A 22,450-nucleotide genomic window follows, 5' to 3' on the forward strand; every position below is an offset into this window, starting at 1 on the left:
TGGAGCGGGTGGGACCTCCTCTTCTCATGACCTCCACTCCGTTACAGTGGAGGTGGGCGTGTTCAACGGCAAATCTACAGGGACAAAAAGCTCAACTATACAAGCTATCTCAAACCCTCACCCTAACCCTAACCTCCCACGGGCAGCACACCTAAACCTAACCTTAACGCAGTTAGACCAGTCATTAGTCCTACAACTATACAAGCTATCTCAAACCCTCACCCTAACCCTAACCTCCCACGGGCAGCACACCTAAACCTAACCTTAACGCAGTTAGACCAGTCATTAGTCCTACAACTATACAAGCTATCTCAAACCCTCACCCTAACCCTAACCTCCCACGGTCAAGATTTTCCGAGAGCTTTTATTGTGAAATTTCGAGGCTTGGGGGGTGTGGCTTCAACTGGTCCGGTTGAGAGGTACGCCCACCGACCTCCTCGAGAGGTCTGTCTGCACGCTGCAGAGATACAGTCTTGGGCGAGTGCGCTCCCGGTGTGCAACTGTGGTTTCCCAAACGAATCCCGTTTGAAAAAAGTAGCCGGGGAGCTCGGACAAAAATGCTTTTTATTAAAGGTATATTCAGTGATTTCACTTAATTCAAATATCACTTATTTTTTTGTTTTGTTTAACTTGTGATAATCCTCCCTACTATAGAGTGTGCTGACCATATAAGGAGTTCCTCCCTGTCCCCAGTTAACCCCTGGGGGTCAAAAAACCTTAGGTTTCGTTTTTGACTCTCTATCCTGATTGGACGAAAGGCTGGTTCCCACAGCCAAAAACGAAACCTAAGGTTTTTTGAGTGAAATCACTGAATATACCTTTAAACAACGCGGGACGCAGCAATTCTTTATATTTGAAATCTGAATGTTTATATATACGGAAATCTTGTAAATGCAGCGAGCGCAAAAAACAGGGCAAAGTTACTGCATGACTGTCATGATAATCATCATGGCAGTCATGTTCCTGCATGACTGTCATGATAATCATCATGGCAGACAGTCATGTTCCAGGGCTATAGCCTATATGGATATGGACACTGGAAATGCATACCCTACTCTGCAACTTTCTCTCCCAAATACGAGCGTCTATAATTCTTGTACATTTAACGTTTAACCCCCAGCATCCCTATTCTGAGGGGAAACAAATTGAAAATATTTAATCTTTTTACCGTTCCGTGCCGTCCATTTGGCAAAAATAGGCGATCTACAAGTTTCCAACATGTCACAATGGCACACGTTGTGAGCTTGTAGATCTGGTAGAGTACAGTGTAACTCAGGTCTGTTTTACAAAGTCAAATATCAAAGTATTCTGCGGCACCCACTTTAAGAAAACGCAGCCTACGTACACTACAGTTTTTTTGCTTCCGGGGGACCCATTCCCTGGAAGATAAACGTTTTGAAATGGGGGTCGGTGGGCCAAATAATAGATAATACATTTTTCAGATCTTTGTGGAATCGGCCTCAGGTCTTAGGTCAGATTCTCACCTAATACTTCGGTAGACTCAGATCCGTATGGGCGGGGAATTGGGATTCTTGCATATTTAATTGGCTGGGGTTTGCCTTCACACTGTCATTCGCAGCAATTGGAAACGCAGCAGGGGGGACCTTTATCAATGTGTTCCATTCATAAACTATAGCCTACACAGTGAAATCTGTGATAAAGTTACACTCATAACGTGCATGTGTCGTGCCGTCTGGGACCCCCCCCCCCCTCTCTCTCTACGCACGCAGCCGCCACACACTGTTCTTTTGGGCATGCAGTACAGCGCTGCATGAGCGCACTGATATAACTCCCCAGTCCCACACAGTGACAGCACTCCATGTTTACGGCACGCACAGACAGACAGACAGAATATTATGTAGGCTATAATACACTGCAGTGTTTTTATGTGTTTTCTTAAGCAATTGATTAATGTACACGTCCTCATTTCGATCAGGGCTTCAGTCTCCTTATTCGACCACGTCTATCCACAGTAACGGGACATCTTTGCGCTGCGTAAAATATGCCTTCTCCGTCTCCAACTGTGTTCAGCTCCTCACCCGCCACATTATGTTTGCTTCATTTCCTTTATTTACTGCGGATTTACACACTTGCACCGAATCGTAGTCAAGTGCGATTCGAAACCCACGTTTTTGGGCGGAGTAAAATGCGGTTATTTGCTGCGCATTAGGATTCGAATGAGCCTTCACACCTGCCAAACGAAGCGCACTTTCTGACAATGCGCAGCAGGATTCGTTTTAATCGCAGCAAAGCTCTCTGGTATGAATGTGACCTTAATGGGTTACGTGACTTGGTTGAAACTTACATGAATGTCTTCCAAAAGGACATGTTGGTGAAGCAGCATAGTCACAATGACAGGCAAGACTTTCCAGCAAATATGAGCAGGAGGCGGCCTACAGCTCAGACTTTATTGAACAGCGACAGTGCAGTGTTGGGCTGAGTGGGAACAATCACACAAATTAATAAGAATCACAGCTCTTGCTCATGTCTCTCCCTACCTTGACAGCAGTAGTGGTTTTCAACCCTTTTCATACCAAAAATGACCTGCTTTTGAGTCACGGACCACCATTTTATGAGGTTTAGCCTCTCAGACCCCAAGAATTAATATCTTTTGTCTGCATTTAAGATTTTGTCCACAATTCCATGCTGTATTGATGTGGTAACATAAGAGAGACAACAGGCAAACGTTGATCAAAATAACAATTATTCTACATTCCCTAATTGCATGACCTCTTGTAAATTAATTAATGCAGACGTTTAACAAAATGTTTTACTCGAGCCAGTAAAATTAAACCAAATGGACCATTTAGTTTCATCTTACGCTCTCAAGATCTACCGGTAATAAAGATCTAATAAGGGTCCTTCCATTTGGTTACCAACTCTCCATCATTTAGCTGGGGACCACCTCGAAGCCCCTTTAAGGACCACTGGTTGAAAACCACTGGTCTAATGTGCATAATGATGATAATAGTTATTGACAGGTTACAATGTTATGGAAGATTTGATGCCCTGCATGGCAAGTACTAAAATGTGTTAACTCTGAAAAGGACCTCTGGCTGATAAGTAAAGTTAATCGGCATGTACACGTTTAAATGCTGCATGTATCTATTCGGTCACTCTGAAACATGACATTAAATATTGGATTTAACAATTACAGGATGGATTCAAGAGTCAGTGGACTAGCAACACATGCACAGATGTCAAGAAAGATTGAGATGTTTATGTTCAAAATGCCATTCTAGGAAACAGATCTCAGATGGGGGTCAGCGGCCAAATACATATAATTCTAGGGGTCCTTGACATTAAATAGTTTGAGAACCACTGACATAGAAACATAGGGTTTTTCAGAAAACTGTCAGGATTTAGAAGGCATTTGTAGAATCGTTCCCAGGTCAAAATGGGTTTTAAACTGACAATTATGGCTTGATGAAGAGATCACGGCAGGACCTTGATTATGATTAGTTAGTAGTACACATGCTCTTGGGGTGCTCTCATACTGACCAAAACGAAGAGACCCACCCATTCATAGGGAGATATCCTATGCTTTCATGATCTGATCCTAGAACAGCCAGTTCGGTGAAAACCCACAGGACTGCAGGCAAAGTTGACAAAGCCACATCACTGCCCCCTGCTGGCTGCCTCTCCAAGTCCCAACTAGTGTGGCTTTCCTCTTAATTTCATTCATAACCTGAGCTTTGAGGAACAGAACTGTCAAATATGATAGGATTGTCACATTATCTCATTATAATACTGCCTATAAAGTATCTGCTTTAGACACAAGTAACACAACTTAAACCACTCCCATTCTTCTTTAAAACAGCACAGCAGGAATGTAGGTGACTAAACAGCATGGGGGGGAGGGGGAGGGTGCTCTCCTTCTTTATTGGCTTTGTGTGATAGGCGTGAAGACAGCTGAAAGTGGTTGATTCTCTGAGTCCAAGCAGTTGACTTAATTTCCTCTCTAAAAGAGAGCAGACTGGTGGTGGTTGAGACGGAGACGGCGGCGGGCACCGTGCCTTCACATTTCGGCCTCGCGGTGCTGCTGCTGCTGCGCTCTCCTCTTCTCGTGCTGGTGCTTGGTGATGCCGTACTTGAAGAACTCGTACACCGACCAGCTGATGGCCGTGGAGGGCATCTGGTAGATGACCCTGGCCTGGACTCCCTTCAGGAAGCCCTGCAGGCCGCCCAGCCTGTACACGGTCCGGAAGGCGTGGGCCAGGCCCGAGATGTGTCTGTTGTTGTTGTTGTTCCCCCCCCCCGGCCCCCCCCCCTGGGGCCCGGGGTGGGGCGACGACGATGACGGCCGGAGGGCCAGGGACTCCTGAGTGTTCAGCAGGGTCTTGCAAACGTCCAGCGGGGTGGTGGCGGCGGCTGCGATGGCCCCGGCCAGCGCCCCCGACACCATGTGCGACGAGGGGTTGTACTGCCGCCGCGGGTTGAGCAGCTCCTGCAGGTACTCATAGGTCATGAAGTGGAGCGCCTGGAACGGCACGTTCATGGTGAGCTGCGTGGTGTAGCTGCGGTAGAAGGCGGCGGCGCCCTCCGCCGCCCATATGGCGCGCACGCACTCCAGCACGCCGCGGTACGGAGAGTTGTACATCTGCATGCGCTGCTTCACCACTTCGACGTGCCCGTTGTGTGTGTGTTTCGGGTCATTTGACGGATGGATGGATGGATGGGACACGTGGAGCAGGGGGGGCGATTGGATGTTTAAGAAAGAAAAAAGGTGGGAAAGTTAATAAGAAAGCAGACCAAACATTCACGCAAACAAAAAACAGAGTTGCAGTGTATCGTTCTAACAGTACAGTCAGTCCCACATCTGAAGCCGTGGAAAGTAACTAAGTACATGTTGCTTTTGAGGTATTTGTACCTTATTTGAGTATTTCCAATGTCCAATACTTTGTCTTCGACTCCACTACATCTCAGAGGCAAATATTGTACTCCACTAGACTTATTTGAAAACCTTTTTTGTTACTTTGTACATTTTTATTACAAAACATTTAATCACTTCAGCCCCATATACATTTCGGCCATTTGAAAATAATCGATTGTAGATCTGCCATTTTCAAGATTTTTATACATTTTGAAAACTTGGAAATGGGACATTCTGCATAATACGTTTTCGATAACAATATACTTTCACTCAAGTACCGTAGATCTCGAATTACGGGATGTTAATTAACAGTATTTCTACATTGCAGGATTGATACCTTTACTTTAGTAAAAAATTTGAGTACACTACTATTTTCACCACTGGCTTGGTGTCCTTCTACTGACACCCTTGGACAGGTGGCCTACACGTGTCAGAGGAACTACTAGACCACAGGCTCAAGGCCATTCAATGCAGAGAGCATGGCACCTGCAACTTTCTGCATTTTCTGTTGCAACTTTCAACTTGTGGAGGAAGGAATGCACGCACACGCGCACACGCGCGCACACACACACACACACACACACACACACACACACACACACTTTTGTTATGTGCCAAAACGCTACCCGTTGAGGAAAAAGAAAGAAAAGAAAATGTCTTCCAATGGATTCAATGTAGTTTAGTCTCCAATACTGCATTCACATGGAATCAGGCATGTCATTTTAGCAGGACGGTAAACGGAACAGGACGGCACGGCAGCCAGAACCGGTGATGGCAAACAGAACCGGTGACGGCAGACAGCATCAAATTGAAAATATTTAATCTTTTTACCGTTCCGTGCCGTCCAGCCGGTTTTGTCATTTGCCGTCTACAGCTTGCCTGATTCCATGTGAATGCAGTATTAGTCAACTTTCCATCGGTTAACTATTTATAAAACTTTCAACCTGACACCACCATTTTGGTAATTTAACATTTTTCACAAATAGCCGTTGTACAAGCTCACACTCAACGCGCCACATCGTGATGGGCTGTGAGTGAGCGTGTAGATTGGCCATATTTGTGACACCGTCGTACGACGAGTGTTGATTAGTTGATACAAGGTTTCTGGCGAACAGTGACAATATGAACAGGGACATGCACACAGACATCAAAGGGGGCTTCAGCCCCTGCCCTTTTACCCGTCTGTAAAACAACTGCCCTTTCCAGACCACGAATGCAGCATTTACTATGGTGAAAGAAATGCATATGCCACTCCTTTACCATACTATGCTGGAAGCAGCATTCAGGAGAATTCCTTTTTTTCCGAAGTCTCCTGAACTTGAACACATTTTGTTTAGAAATCCAGGTCGTATACCGCATCTCCACTAGCTAGAGTGCTGGGTTGTCCCCCGAAAATAGCTGAGAGCACCCTCCCCCTCCCCCCATAGCTGATCAACGCGTCGCAAAGCGACGCGTTGAGAGCTTGTAGATCAGCTATTTTTGTCTAAAAGTGCCCTTATGGGATGTCAGCACCTGCCTCTCTAACACTCTGCACGTCCACGTCTGAATATGAACTTGGTTTTACTCATTCCTTTCGTTTCTTCCTCCTGTCCGTCATTCATTTTTTATAAGAAATCAATGTATGTGTAAGAAGAAATGTCTTCTTTACCTTCAGAAGGGTTCATAGCTGCATCGTGAAGCAGTGTGGCCACACACCCTGCAGCTCCTGGAACACAACACCGCAAGAGGACACCACAGGCAAAATTACTACAAGAACCATGTCCTGGAATTCCCCACTGGGACACCTATCAATAACACAAGGACTCAAAGAGGAAGTGTGTGTGTGGACACACGTAGGCTATACTGTACATATAGTGTGTGCCTGTGTGGCAAACTGCCATATGTATTAAGTGTATTTAGCTTAACTCCGCAATAGACAGAAGTGACGCCTTTGATAACATTTACACAGCAGACTCGACAAGGTAGTTTCTGCCACACTGTAGTTAGAACAAGGTGATTTAGGTTAAAATCTGCAGTATCCCCCCCCCCCCATAAATAAAGTGCATATATTTGAGGTGCGGCTTTCTGCAGAGCAGAAGACTGCACTGCTAGGACTGCAAATCAGGTTGATAAACGTGCAGTTCTCTGGATCTGCAGGGAATCCAACATTGATATATTTGGCAAAACCGGACTGGTAGAAACTGATCACAGAGACTAAACCTGATCACAGAGAGACACCTAGTGGAGAAAGCGGTTCATTGCTTCTTGGGGATTAAGAACCAAAACCCATGAACTAGGAAAGAAAGGACGAACAGAAAGATGCCAGGTGACAGACAGGTGAGAAAGAGAACTTACCAAGACTCCTACTAAACTGGAAAAGAGGGAAGAGAGAGAGAGAGAGAGAGTAGAGACAACAAAGGAAGGTAGGTAAATGTAGACACAGTCAGACAGAGCATGACATTTTTCAAGAAGAATCTTTGGTAGAATGGGCTTCACGTGTCAAAACTACAGACTTTTGTGTGCTTATTTTTCTAAATTCTCAAAATCAGACGGATTTCTCAAACAGTTCAATAGTTGACATGACAGGTACTTCCCCAGGAGATTAAACCTGTAACACAAGCTATGAGAGGCTTTATTCCCCTCGGATGGCCTGCCAAGGCTACTAAATACTGGTCAGGCAGGTAGTGTCTCCGGTCTATATTTGGATTAGGCTGACTCAGCCAGAGAGAGAGAGCTGGCATTGAGGGGTAGGGGGGGTCACCTCAGGCCCCGTTATCAACTCCCTGGCTGGCTAACGGTGACCTCATGGCTCAGACGCGTCGCTGTTGTTCCTACCCGATTTCGCACCAGTGAGGGGTGGGAGGGCGAGACCCCCGTCACACACTGCCTTATTTATTACAGCAAAGAACCTTTACAATTGTTTTAGTTGGCTTAACAAGATTCATAACTTGTAATATGCTATTGGCTGTTTGAATTATTTTTGGAAAAATATAAAAAGTTATTTTACATATATAAACATTATTATTTTACCTATATAAACAATATAATTTAGTATATGTAAGGTTTAGCCCTACTTTAATAGGCTGTCTGCTGTTGTGAAAGTTTATACTTGGATGAATTCAAAGTTTCAACACCAAAGTAGTAGTACAAGTTGTTAGCAAACTGGTCATTTGTGTGCCCCCCCCCCCCCTCACTGGTATGAAATTGGGTAGGCAAAAACAGGGACACGGTTCAGACACCTGCACAACTGCTGTAGCACTGCGTGACACTTTTCACACACACATGTGTGTGTAGATGGTATACAATACATGTATGCTTTTATGGTACCATTAGCTAAATGACTGTTAGCCCCTGGGTGTATGGCATCGCTTAGAGTCTTTTTGAGTTTCTCGTAGCAGGCGAAATAGAGGGCGTGGGCCGGTCCCGCCCCTACGGCCGTCGCATTCAGCCCTCTGATTGGCCGCAAGACGCCCTCGGTGGTCACGATTCGCCGAAGAGCGTCCATCACGTTCCTGTAGCGGGCCGCAGGGTCGGGCTGGAGGCTCTGCATGCGCGTCTGCGAGAAGGAAAGCAGACATGATCACAAAGTTACCGTTATGCTCCCTCTCTCTCTCTCTCTTTCACCACCCACTGAGGGCTGTAGAGTCACATTAACACCAGGTCTCTCTCTCTCTTTCCCCACCCACTGAGGGCTGTAGAGTCACATTAACACCAGGTCGACTGAACAAGGTTAAGGCAACTAGCATGCACTAGGGCGGCTAACTAACAGTCTGGGCCCATGGGTCAGTTATATCGTCGATTGTGGCAAGGAAAAGCGTAGCAAAGGCTTGAGTCAAATCACAGGAACTTGGTTGTCCTGCATCGTGTGAGTGGGTCTGAATAGAAGGAAGCACAAGTTAATGATATGCAAGGTCAAAGTGGGACATAAGCTGACTTCCTGTAAGCCTCTTTTCCTGCTGACCTTAAGGCAAAGCCCTCTCAATCAATGTCTTTTAGCGAGACATTGTATGAATGTGTACTCACTCAGTCCTGCAGTATGAGATTCACATGGCATGCTAGTATTCAAATACCATTCATTTAGGCCTGACGTCGAAATAAATAACGTCTTCTGAAAGAATATATATTCAAAGATTTGTGCCACATTTTCACGATTTAAAAAAAATAGCGGACCTACAAGCTCGTGGCACGCTATGAGCTTCTAGATCTGCTATTTTTCAATAGCTAAAGTATAACATAATGCTTAGTTAAAACACCAAAACGGGTTCCCGTCCAGTAAAATAAGGTTTAAGTGGACAGCCCCCTCCCACCCCCACAAGACACTATCTGCATAACTTGAAACATTGGACTTCCGCCTGACTGGACACTCATTGCCTGCAGTGCAGAGAGTGTGTGTGTGTGTGTGTGTGTGTGTGTGTGTGGGGGCTCAAATCACTAATCAACAGCTGTGGAATGCTGTGCGCAGTAAGTACTAACATTGGAGTCTGTATTCTTCGCATCACTTCACATTTCAGGACGAGGGAGCTTGACTGACAAGAGGATTTTTTTTACATCCATTTATTTAAATTATTTCACATTTAGCTAATGGGAAAATGCTTGTATGGGCATTATGGACCAATTACCTAAACATTGATGACATCAAGATGAGATTGTAGGCTTTTCACTAAAAAGAATACTTCAGATCTTTGATAAATAATCATCAGTAATACATATAATAACTAAAATGTGGAAAAGGTAAATTAGACAACCTTTCTAATAAAGAAAATGACTCAATGAATCACTTTTACTGTAACCAGGAAAAGATAACATTTATGCCATAAAGATATGACATCCAACATCCCAGACGATATCTACTGTGTAGACCATACATGGGCAACTGGTGGCCCGGGGGCCACATGTGGCCCCCACCTTCACTTCCCTTAGTGAAGGTGATTTCAGCTGATTATTGATTTCAGCTGTTACAATTCCAAACATGACCCGCTTTTGTATGTCCAATGTGTTTGGATTTAGTTCATAAAGTTAACATAACTGTAACTAAATTAATTTGAAATTAAATAAAAAGGTTTTTTTTCATTCAGGATAAAAAAAATAAAAAAATAAACATTCAAATTCAAATATTTCAATTCAATAAAAAAAATAGCCTATCTACAAGCTCAAAACGCGAGCTTTGTAGATCGGCTATTTTTGCTACGACAGTAATATGCCACGTGGCCCTCTGGAGTGAGTGTGGAAATATCGTGGCCCTCTCCATCGTCAAAGTGTAGACTCATATACACTATCACTACAATGATTCAATATAGCCTAAGCCAACAAGCCCTACAATCAACCACTTCCTCAATGGCTGTCCCAAACTCATCTTGCATAATACAGACCCAGGGAGTGCAATGCCAAAAAATGTTGTGCAATGTGACTTTTACGGTGTGTGCGTGTGTGGGTTAGAGATTGTACTGTTTTGTAACTACTACTAAGGGCAAAGTTTGAAATCCGTTGTTATCATTGTCCAATTAACAGCCCTGTAGTAAGTAAACAAGGCCGTTGAATTTAGTTTGAGAATAATTATTAACCTCTCTACCTGCTTATGCAGAAAATATCCCATCCACAAGCTCGCGACGCGCTGTGAGCTTGTAAAATTGATTATTTGACTTGTAATGAGGTATGAATGAGGCTGTACTTATGTAAAGTTTTTCCTGTTAAAGCATTATGTTATACTTTAGCTATTGAAAAATAGCAGATCTACAAGCTCATAGCGTTGAAAAATCGTGAAAATGTGGTGCAAATCTTTAAATATATATTCGTTTTTAACTCAAATATTTGATTCTGCCACTGACATAGAAACATAGGTTTATCAGAAAACAGTTAGGATTTAGAACACATTATTTTCTGGGTGAGTCTTACTCTAGGTATGCTGTAAGAGGGGTGTTGTTTACATACTGTTGATATCTCCATATCCTAACTTGTAAATCAATGCTCTACTCTACTACTACTATCATACTAGAGCATCACACTAAAGTAGCAGATCTACAAACTCGAAATGTGGAGCGAAGCAATGCGGTTTGAGCTTGAAGATCTGCTACTTTTGCCGTTTTTGGAGTAGACTCCTGAAAAGTAACCGTGTTGGACATATGAGGTTTCCACCCAACAGAGACGATATCCTGAGCGCCCCCCACTCAGCAAGGAACTTTGCACTTAATGCAGAATGTAAATAGAATTTCAATGCAACAACATTTCCAGGTCATGAAAACAGTTTCATGACTGGTTGAAGAGACAGCTTTTCAGTTATTTTTTCCTTTTCAAAGTGAGAAAACTCGGCGAACAAGGTTATCTTTTTAGTATACGGAAAAAATAATTCCATAGTATACTACAAAATGATGGAGCGTGCACCCAAAAAATATATATCGGTATGTGGTATGTGGTATATATGTGATGTATTCCCATGCTTTTTGTTCCTGCTTAATGTAAGTCGCTCTGGATTAAGAGCGTCTGCTAAATGCCTAAATTGTAAATTGTAACTTCACCCACTTCTTCAAATCAGATTCTGCGATACAAATTTCATTTAAACAGGAGAGAACTCATACAGGATAAAGTAGTGCAATTGCAAGTGATGACACAGACAATTTGCAGACAAAATTGTAAGCAGAATACTATGCAAAAAGAACCACCGCTCATCTGCTGAAGAAAACTTAAGTGAGGTGCTGGACAAAGGGACACTCACACTCGGAATACTATAAAATGTAAGTTGACATGAGACTATAAAATAAATGTAAGTTGCTAAATTATCTTAGTGGGGTTATCTGATCTCTCCTGACAGTTCATCATATTCTGTTATAACTGTAGTCTACCTATTTTCTGACCAAAGTCACTGCCATGTGGGTACAACTTCTTCCTTGATTTGATTTTTCTTCTACTCCCAAACATCGCTCTAATAATTATCTTTCTAATAATTATCTGACCCAAAATTGGTTCGCCTTTACAATCTAGTAGACATTCACCTGCATGCGATGCCTATATTAGTGAATGAATGATAAAACCTAAAACAACCACAAAATGAATTCAGACTGGCTGAAACAGAGGACCGGAAGACATTGGACAACAAACGACGGAGACATCGATGAAGCTTGATGAAGCTCACCAGAATAGCTTTTCAGCATGACACAGGCAGCTGACCACCCTGCCTTTATAATGGCATTATTCATTACCACTGAAACAGACATACTGACTGAGGCAATACAGCACTGCCTGCTTTTGGTTTAATTAAATTCAACAACGTGGGGCTGTTGATGGTAAAAAAGTAGACCTTTGTCTGAAAAAGTAGAGACACGTCAGAGCTCTCCAGGACAGACATCCGAGTGCTGACCTGTGCTTCGAGGGGCGCCCTACCAACGGACTGATATGGAGCGAATCTCGATAGATTCGCAATATAACAGGTCGTATCTGCTTTTATTCATGTTCATTTGCTGTTCATATTTATTTATCATGAAGGGACGTCACGTGGTCTCATTTTGTAATCATTAAATATGCCAGTGCTAGGTTCCATTAAACCTGTCTACAGCCTTTTCATTGGACTTTACATAATTGAACAAGCCCACACAACGCAACACTATCCTCAACCGTACTACAACATCAGTGCCAGTGATCGCACATATAAGGCCCATTTCCAACGAGGGCACCTCCCACCCAACAGGGATATATTTGTTAAAGCTGGCCACCTTTCAGCCGGCATGACTTGCATGTGAGCATAACTCGCATGCCTCCTCCTGAGACAGTCCGTCACCAAACATTTTAAAACTTATTTTTAATAAACAATGGGTTGACTTATCAGAAAAAAAAGACAGGCCTGTTTTCTTTCGTAGTGAGGAGGAGGAGGAGCGGGGGTCATTCTCCATCGCTCACCAATGATGGCAGGTGTTTGGAATCGCCAAATAAAAAACACATAATGGTCTGTGTTGAGGCACATGTGTGTGCCAGTGTGGTGGATCAATGTGGTCAAATGTTTGATAGTTGGGAACCAAATTGGCATTTTAGGGGTCTGTTAACTCACCGCATAAGGGTCCATTTGGTTCCATTTGAACCAAAGGTGAAAGTAGAAAAAACATTTTTTTTTCAGTTAAATGAACCTGTTGAAAGTATGACTTCACACGCAATGACTGGTGCTGTGTTGACATGCAACAAGTGATGACATTTGCTTTGGTAGTTTCATATCATCAAATTATTTAATTAATTCATCGTGATATTAGGCCTGCTTTAGTACCATCATTTAATATCCGTCATGTGTATATGGGCGAGTCACTGGGTATGTAACCTTGGGTACAAAATTGTACCTTTATGGGTGACTAAACTGGGTACAAATGTAACCATTGCAGTAATGAACTTTGGTGTATAACAGGTGTCTTAAATGCCCTAAAAGGATCCCTGGCTAATAAGACAAATATGCGTTAAAACATTATACTTGCCCTCTACAACTAAAATAAAATAAAAAACACTTAAATACGATGATGTCATGTCCATGTGGTCTAGCCCTATAGAATGTATGGACTATGGAGTGCATATGCTAATACAAAACAACTGTATGCTTCCTAAGGATAATATGAGCATCAAAGCAACATTTTAAAATAGTTTGTATTAGGATGTGCATTCTATATATTCCATAGGGCTGGACCACACAGACATATGACATCATCAACTTCTAACAGGAGCAGTGAAATATTCTCTATTTATGAAAGAAATAAAATATTTAAGTGTAAAATTTAGTTAGAGGGCAAGTATAATCATGTTTTACGGCATATTTGTCACATTAGCCAGGGACCTTGTTCCTTTTAAATTGTCACTTCACGGTCACCCAATGGACCCTCCATTGGGGTCCACTCATGACACTGACTGACCTTGCCCTGGTCTGGTCGCTCGCACGGGGACAGCCCTGCCGCTGCTGCACTGTGTTTACTTTAGCACGGCAGGCTAGTTGAAGCGCTAAGCTAACAAGAGTTTAGACCATGATGCTAACACACCGACTGCACACAGTTTAGACAGAACCACACCATCACTTTAGCCCCGTTAGCCACACCGCTATACTAGCATCGATGCCGCTCGGCTATACCTTGACACAGTCGATGGGGAACATGAGGCAGTGCTCCATGATCCCCGCCACGGCCCCAGCCAGCATGTGCGTGCTGGTGGACGCTCCCACGGGGAGACCCTCATAGTCCGGCTCGTCATCTCCACCACCACCACAGTCCCGGTGGTGGAGGTCCCCCTCTCCTCCCAGCAGGTCCGGAACCGCAACGCAACTAAAATGAACTTTCTGCAGCTCTCCTCCTCCGAGCCGAAGAGGATGTGGCGGCGTCGAAATGAATGACATACTAGTCCGGCTACTCTCAGAGATCCCCCACAGTCCTCGTCCTATTCCTCCTCCTCCCCCGAGGAGCCATCGAGCTTCTGCCCCGGCGGAGGCACCGGCGACCGGTGGCGGCGAGGAGCCCGGTGGTGGCACCGGTGCCTCCTCCGTCGTCGTCCCCCGCCGCCGCCTCACGAAGGCGTCCGCTTCCATTCAGAGCCTGCAGGGCCAGGAGGAGGACGGCTTCAAGTCTCTTTGGTTCTGGTTGTTGTGAGTTATTATGATTCATAAGTTTCATCAACATCCTCTCCTTCACGGCTCTGCTGCTGCTGCCATCTCCACACGCACACGTCTCGCCATTCCCGAGGCGAGCATAGCAGTGCGGATATCCGCCCGGTAGTAAAGCCCGCCCACTGCCACTGCTTCCGGAAATATCCACAAAAGCACACAGGTCGTTTCCGTCTCCGCTCCAGGCCGGACATGACAACTACTACTAAGTGAATAATAATAATAATAATAATAATAATAATAACAAAAGTAAAATATATTCCATTGCAGTGCGGTGTCACTTGACGAAAAGAAAATAGGCCTATCTACAAGCCAGCAGTCACGTTCAAACCAGAATCGGCTCAAGGAGTTAAAAAAGATCAAATTACCTACCTAGGTTCCATCCTGGAGGCCAATCTTTCCGGTGATAAAATGGCCACCAACGTAATCAAAAAAGTCAATCAAAGAACAAGATTCCTTTACAGGATCTCCTCACTGGTCAGCAAAAACACCTTGAAGACCTTAACAGGAGCCCTCGTACAAGGTTTCTTTGACTATGCATCCACCTCTTGGTACCACAGCACCTCAAAGGCCCTTAAAACAAGGCTCCAGACCTCTCAAAACAAACTGGTCAGGCTCCTACTTGGCCTCACCCCCCGAACCCACCTCACCCCTGCCCACTTTGACAGGCTGGGATGGCTTAGGGTCGACGACAGAGTACAGCATCTTGCAATGGGTCTGGTCCACAAGATTCGATACACCACCAAGATACCCATGTACCTGTCTAAATACTTCCTTAATGTAAACGAAGTCCACACCCACAACACCAGAGGGAGTGCAACAAACCATGTACAACCCAGATTCGGCACAAACAAGGGACTAAATTATTTTCGCTCCTATGCCACCAAAATGTGGAACGCCCTACCAACAGTCATTAAGACATGTGAATCCCTTGACTCCTTCAAAACCGCTCTCAAAGGGCACCTACGGATGGCTGCATTTCGAAACTGGCCTCTGTAAAATCTGAATCCCCCCCCCCCCCCATTTTCCCTCACTGTATATTGTATCTTTTCCCTTTTTTGCTTCCCATATGATGAATTCCTGTTCTGTTCTTTACCTACAGAGAAATGTCTATTTGTATGTCTCTAAATGTTTGTATGTCTTTATATGTTTTGATGAATTGAACAATGTGGACCCTGTTGTAAACAAGTGTAATGCTTAATTGGGTCGTCCACTCACAGTTGACAGTCTTTGTATTGAGTTTGTGCTTAAAATGTACTGTAAATTCTACAAACTGTTAATAAAGATTTCAATCAATCAATCAATCAATTAAACTAATTTAGCTCCTATGCCACTAAAATGTGTAACGCCCTGCCAACAAGCTTTTAAGAAATGTGAATCCCTAGACTCCTTCAATACCGCTCTCAAAGAGAGCGGCTGCAATTCGAAACTGCCCCCCCCCTACTTTTTTTTTTTTTAAGATATTTTTTTTTGCGGCTTACGCCTTTTATTGATTTTTTAAGGGACAGATAGTAGGCTGACAGGAAACGGGAGAGAGATGGGGGGATGACATGCGGTAAAGGCCGTGTCGGGTTCGGGAGTCGAACCCGCGGCACACCGCGACTGGATCACCAGTCCGGTGCCCAGACCGTTACGCTATGGCCTGGGCCACCCCCCCCCTACTTGACTATACTGTAGCCTACATATTTTGAATTTAATATTTCCCCTTATTTTCTAACCGTGTATATGATGATTTCCTTTTTTTTGCATAGCCTAGGCTATAGTGTATATAAAGGTGGTCGCATGCACACCGGCCACGTTTTTCGGAAAATCGATGGAGAAACGCAGCAAAAAATCTGAAAAACGGGCTCGGTATGTGCGGACCTTAAGTGCTTTTTCTGGTTTTATCCTCTTAGCAGTATTGACCCGTACTTTCGTTGAACTGTAGTCTACCCATTCTACAAACTGTTAATACAAATTTCAATCAATCAATCAATCAATTAATCAATCAATCAGCGTTGAGCTAAAGCCGAGGCCGAGGTACTGACCGACACTGACCTACACTGACTGGCATGAAGGAAATGGAATCTGGTTAGGCCGTTAGCCTACACTGCAGCTACCAATCCCTCTCCTTTCATTGGCTAATCAATATGCCATTCAAGCTACAGGAATTTGGACCAACTAGCCTATCTTCTCTTATCTAAGCAGAGATAGTGTTCACAATAAAGTTGTAAAATAGGAAATTAACGTTCTCAGCGTGGGGTCGTCTGGGGACCCCCAGGCGTCCTTAAAGGTTTTATGACATTCATTTTCATTTATTTTTGTTTTTTGTTTTAGGTTTTATGACCTCAATTACACCCAAAAAACCTGAACTTCAGTGGATTTTGCTGGCAAATCCCATTGACATATATGGGATTTGCAGGATCTTACATCACAAACTGCCGGCAAATCAGAGCACCTGTTTGAGCCAGAAAACCCCAGATCACATAAAATCTACTGAATGTTAAAAGTTCATGTTTTTTGGGTGCAATTGAGCTTAGAAAACCTAAAAAAAATAAGAACAATTCCAAAACCTTTTTTTTAATGTCACAATCCCTTTAAAGGGAGTTCCAGGGGGTCCCGAACAAATGGACCCTCAGCTGTCTCTAACTCAGAGAGTGTAGCTACAAATGGAACCAAAATGAAAAGATTACAATCATATGAAATTGGGGTCCGTAACCCAATACGCGGCACAACACTGAATAGGTCTACACGCCTCTGATAGTTTGTTATTGTCTTGGCCCAATTAGGACCTGCAGAACTGCATGTGCTGTCCCTATAATGTCCCATTAAGAGTGTGGAAACTATATGCACAGAACCGAACAAAATAAATTGTTAATGGATTATGTGCCGTGGCCTTCTGTAACTTGGAAGTAGTAAACAATTAATGTCCTGTGTATTCAGGTTAGTCTTTCGACCTCTTCTAACCTTGACACCACTACAGCCCCAATATAGAGACACACGGGGACTACAAATTTCACGCCCCCAAATGAGACAGCGGCCCCACTTCTTGTCCGTTTGAACGGTGTACTGCAGCTGTCAATGCAATCCCTATGAGAGATATCATGAAATATATATCACTGGTTCATTACTGAGGCTGTAGCGATTATTTTTGTGTTCTAATAAAGTGTCCCATATGTTTGATTTGTCCTTTTCAATGTCACATACCTGCCATCTAAATATAAAACCCACAATATACTATAATATACTCCATCAGAGATTCAAAAGTGCTAACATTGTAAATTTCAAGTTAAAGTGGGCGCAGCCGCACAGTATATACATCACAGTCGCATCCCTTGAGGGTTTCAATACCCAGATATATTTGTTGTGTTTCTTTTTATATGCCATGTATTTGTGGAAAATTATCTAAACAGCATCTTGCAAGACTAATTATTAATACTCTGGAGAATTTACTAGGTATGACAATTTCAGGATATAATGTCACTCTTTAGCTGGGTTATTTACACAACTATTCAGCCAAGTTAATTATACAACAAGTTGACAACGTATAACACACCATCGGAGCTCCGAGGTAGGTAGAACATATTAGTAAGCCCGTGACATGTTCACAATATAGACATGAAATGAATGAACAAAGTCAGTCGGGATCGGGATGTATGAGAATTATGATCCATTCTTCAAAGTCGGCGCTCGTAGCCTCGTAAAGGCAGTGACGTCCCTTAAAAGAGTCAGGTTCTCTATCTGCCGTCTCCCCTCTGCTCTGTTAACATTATGGGTAACTCATTCAAGTGGTAAATTAAATGTGAAATACATCCTCTATTGAGAAAACAACAATATACGTTGACAAAGACACTTAATACATATGGAAACATATTTTTTATTCAAATCAGTATACCGGTAGTCTTCAGTTCATTTTGTTACATTTTAAAAGTAGGCTAACTACAGTTGAATTTCAATGGACTATGGGCTGGCCTGCAGTACACCGTTCTAACGGACCAGAAGTGGGGACGCTGTCTCATTTGGGGGCGTGGAATTTGTAGTCCCTGTGTGTCTCTATGGATACTTTAATGCTTAGTATGAGGTATAAAGTACAGCAGCCTTGTGTTCCTAAAACATTAATTGGGTAAGACTGACGTTATCTATCTTTCAGGACCTTTCACTGCTTTGTCTCAACCATTACTCAATGGCTCTGGTCTCAGCCACCGCAGATATTTTGACATTCCGTTTTCTTTTTATGTTGCCACTACTGTTGGAGCAGCCATAAACTACACAGGTTCATCCTGATGTTCTGGGCATCTTTGTAATGTTAGTGTTAGTAAAAAGCAGGTAAAAGAGTAACATTTGAAGCAGACTAACATCAGTCACTTTTCCATTCACTGTAGTAGAAGCTTGGTGCGGGGAAACCGCAGATGTGTCGTCTCCGCCTACAGGAAATACGTAGGCTGCGACCGTTACGGAATCGGTCCATACCAGTAGCATGCTGCAGATAAAGATAGAATCAGGAAGGCACCCCCAAGTGTTCATTCTGCGTCATAGCGCAGTCATAGGTCAGCTAGGCCGGGCAGAAAAAAGCCTACTAATCAATCATTAGTGATAGAAAGTAACTAAGTAGTAAAGTAAAGTACCGAAGTACTGTAATTGAATAATTTGAGGTGCTTTTACTTTACTTGAGTATGTCCATTTCTTGATACTTTATAATTCTACTCCACTACATCTCAGAGGGTTGTACTCGACTTGACTACAAATTTGAAAACTTTTTAGGTTTCGATTATTATTACAAAACATACTTTAACCAATTGAACCCTATTTTATACTTTTTGAAAAGATTCGACCAATGTTGAAAGATTCTGTAGTTTAAATAGGCCCACATTTTCATGCATTGCAAATACTTGCACTCAACATTTTTCCCCCCAATGTGAAGTATTTTGATAGGCCTACTTTAATTTAAAGCTCTATTATGTAAATTGTTATTTCGTCCAATCTGTCTAGTATAATTACTCTATCATAGTTCTATATAACTCATGCAATTGGGGTGGTTGTATTTGGTCTCCCTGCTCTTCTATTGAGACATTTAGGTCGATCAGTTGGACATGACCTTTGACTTTGACACAACGACAATCCTGTTTCTTGTTTGACATGCGTTTTGACCTTCGGGTCAAAACGGGGAACAAGTCAAAACCAGAACAAGCAATGTAAACAGGCTAGTCCGACCTACCATTAGTAATATATGTAAACATATGTTTCACATGCCAATAACTTGAGAGAGAGAGAGAGAGAGAGAGAGAGAGAGAGAGAGAGAGAGATGAGAACGCTGTTCTCTACAAGAAGAGTCCTCAGATTATTGTCTCCAGGCTAAGTATACCACTCTGCCTTGAGGGAAACAGGGTGATTTCTCCAGAAAATTAGGTAATTGTGTTTTGGTCCGGAGCTGTTTTAACATAATTCGATTTCCCCCTTTATTGCCTGGGAGGGCCTTCAAGGGGCGCAGTGTTGAATTTCTGCCGACAAAGGGGAATGAAGTGTTAATTTCTGCTTACAAGAACAGAATCTCCTGCTCCTGATCTAGTTAAGGTTGATTGCGCGTCATCCACAGACGTTCCTTAAGGAAAAGGAGGCAGACAGCATAGCCTGGTGATTCCTCTTCCCTGAAACTAATGCTACTCTAATTACACCAATAAGGGAGAGGCATGTTCGGTCTGGCTGGAAACCCAATCACACCTCACCTCATCCCTTCTCCTTAGAGAGTGCACCATCCGTAATATAGGCCTGAGGAGTTGTTTTACACCGGCTAAGCAAAAACATGGCAGAAAATTCACATTATAACGGATAGAAAATGGGAACGTAACTTGCTTATGTTCTGCTGTGTTTGGTTGTTTACTCTAGTTAACACCCTTCCTTCTTTCCTCCCTTCCCATACCTTCCTTCATTCCTCCCTTCCTTAACCACTTAGTTTCAATACCCTGTTTTGGGTATTATTATAGGCAAACATTTACAAAAGTTACATTGCTATTTCCGTTATTTCTTAAATAGAAACTTTGTATCTCCATATTTCAACTTTCTATGTTTTTTATCGTAATTTAATGGCCTATACTTCATCATACAAGAGTGTCGCACGGACAATAGCTAATTTACAATTTTCACTATATATATATTTTTTTTTTTAATAATAAAAAAGGAACGGTTTTGGACATTATACAGTCAGTAACGAAATAGGACTTAAGTGGTTAATTGGCAGGAGACTGACTCCCACGTGCTCTCTCCAGGTGCTGCTTAGCTCCATGGCATGATGATCTATGGTCTCTTATCGTATTAAAGTGCAGGCACTGAATCACTTAAAACAGTGGCCAAGGACAATTAGACATCCTCAATAATAGCACTATAGGAAAACATTTTGTGTTAAGAGCCCCGATGTAACACTCTTGAGACGGGCCCTTATGATAAGATAGCTTATGCATGTGGGCCGATACGTATTACGTATAGTCCACATACTATGTGCATACAGTATTATGTAACAGTCTGTTTTGGATTTGATTTCAGATTTTTGATATATGTTCATTATATGAGTACTATGATGCATTAAGTGCCTTATTCTCTGGGTGATTAGGTGGGGTGGGAGCGGCCAGCTTGGGAGAGCTTTCTGTTTTGTAATGTATGCATGGATGTATTTGTTGTAATGTTTTTCTCTACAGTATTGCTCTATATTTTCTCTATGTTGCTGGACCCCCTCGAAAACGAGATGATACATCTCAAGGGGATATCCTTTTCTCAATAAAGGTTCATACGTCACACCCTACCCAACCCTAGTCACCGTGGTGGACACTAGTAATAATAAGTACGTTTACTGTAGACCAGGGGTTTTCAACTGGTTTTGATCCAGGGACCACCATTCTGACTAGCAGCAGCCTGGGGACCACCATGTTGTGTCGGGTGGGTCCATCGTAGATCTACGATGGACCCACCCGACACAATAGTGGTGGGGCATTCATGCACCATGGGTTAGGGTTAAGATTGTTTTTGTTTTCTTCTTACTTGTTACTCACTAATCACACTATCACAGGCTACATTCATGAGCTGGACAGTAGGTTTGTTTCTGACAACACCCCCCCCCCCCCCCCCCCCCCCACACACACACACACACACACACACACCATTCCATTTTAATAATCTTCTCTTTATTTTAACCAACCTACAACCTGCACTACATTTTACTAGGGCCTTATACAGTACCTTTCTAACATACAGAGGGAACTGTTCATTGTGTACCGTCACTTTAAAAGCGTAATGTATACATCATCGTACGACGGTGTCACGCACCAAAAATAGCCAATCTACAAGCTCACACCGGGGCTCCACCGGTTGCGCCTCCGTCGTGTGCGTCAAAAAACGAACCGGCCAACCGGGGCAATTTTAATGCAGTCACGCAACGCAACACAACGTGGGCAGTGGAGCCACCCTTCATTGATTAAAACGGGAACATTCCCTGACGGAGACGCGACGCTGACGGGCCCGGTGGAGCCCGCACCTGGTTGCATCGCGTTGTGAGCTTGTAGCTCTGCCTTTTCGGCATAGATAGACTGAGAAGTTGCACATTGAATAGTGAATACGTCACGTATTATGTGAGACTATTCAATCGATCCGCGGCAGATATTATAACTCTATGGCAGGGAGATTTGACTTTCCCAAACGTATTATTATGAATTGAATGAATAATTTATGGAAACGTCTTACCGTGCTTGCCTAGGGCAGCAAGCACGGTAAGCATGCATGCGTTGGGTGGAAGAGCAGGATGGTTGTTCCGCTGGCCGCTGATGACTCTGTCAGCTTTTTGAGTGGTGCAAACCACTCCTACAACCAGCTTGCAATGTCCTCGTACCTGTTTGTTTGTTTGTGTGTGTGTCTGTCTGTCTGTCTGAGCATGAGTATGTGACTTAATAATAGCAGTAGGGGGCGCCAGAAACAGTGAGAGGGGTAGTGACTCTAATGAGAGAGAGTGAGAGAGAGAGAGA

General features: G+C 43.3%; 1 protein-coding gene across 3 annotated transcripts in view; it reads right to left on the reverse strand.

Annotated features, from left to right (window-relative positions):
* Positions 1-2,394: 2,394 nt before the first annotated feature.
* Positions 2,395-22,450, reverse strand: part of slc25a28 (solute carrier family 25 member 28) — a 74,478-nt gene continuing 54,422 nt past the window's right edge. The window contains exons 1-5 of one of the 3 annotated variants that reach the window (XR_014569874.1): positions 13,941-14,537; positions 8,180-8,408; positions 6,522-6,578; positions 2,877-4,620; positions 2,395-2,615 (exon numbers count right to left, since the gene is read on the reverse strand). Coding sequence is in view for 2 of the 3 variants with exons in the window: in XM_083775354.1 (XP_083631480.1) it covers positions 4,019-4,620; positions 6,522-6,578; positions 8,180-8,408; positions 13,941-14,390 (1,338 nt within the window). In the remaining variant the exon portion in view is untranslated. Of the gene's footprint in view, positions 4,621-6,521; positions 6,579-8,179; positions 8,409-13,940; positions 14,538-22,450 lie in introns of those variants that run through there. The other 2 variants (XM_083775354.1, XM_083775355.1) reach the window with 2 other exon arrangements.

Source organism: Protomyctophum parallelum, assembly GCF_964188405.1.
Source record: "Protomyctophum parallelum genome assembly, chromosome: 10".
NCBI lineage: Eukaryota > Metazoa > Chordata > Actinopteri > Myctophiformes > Myctophidae > Protomyctophum > Protomyctophum parallelum.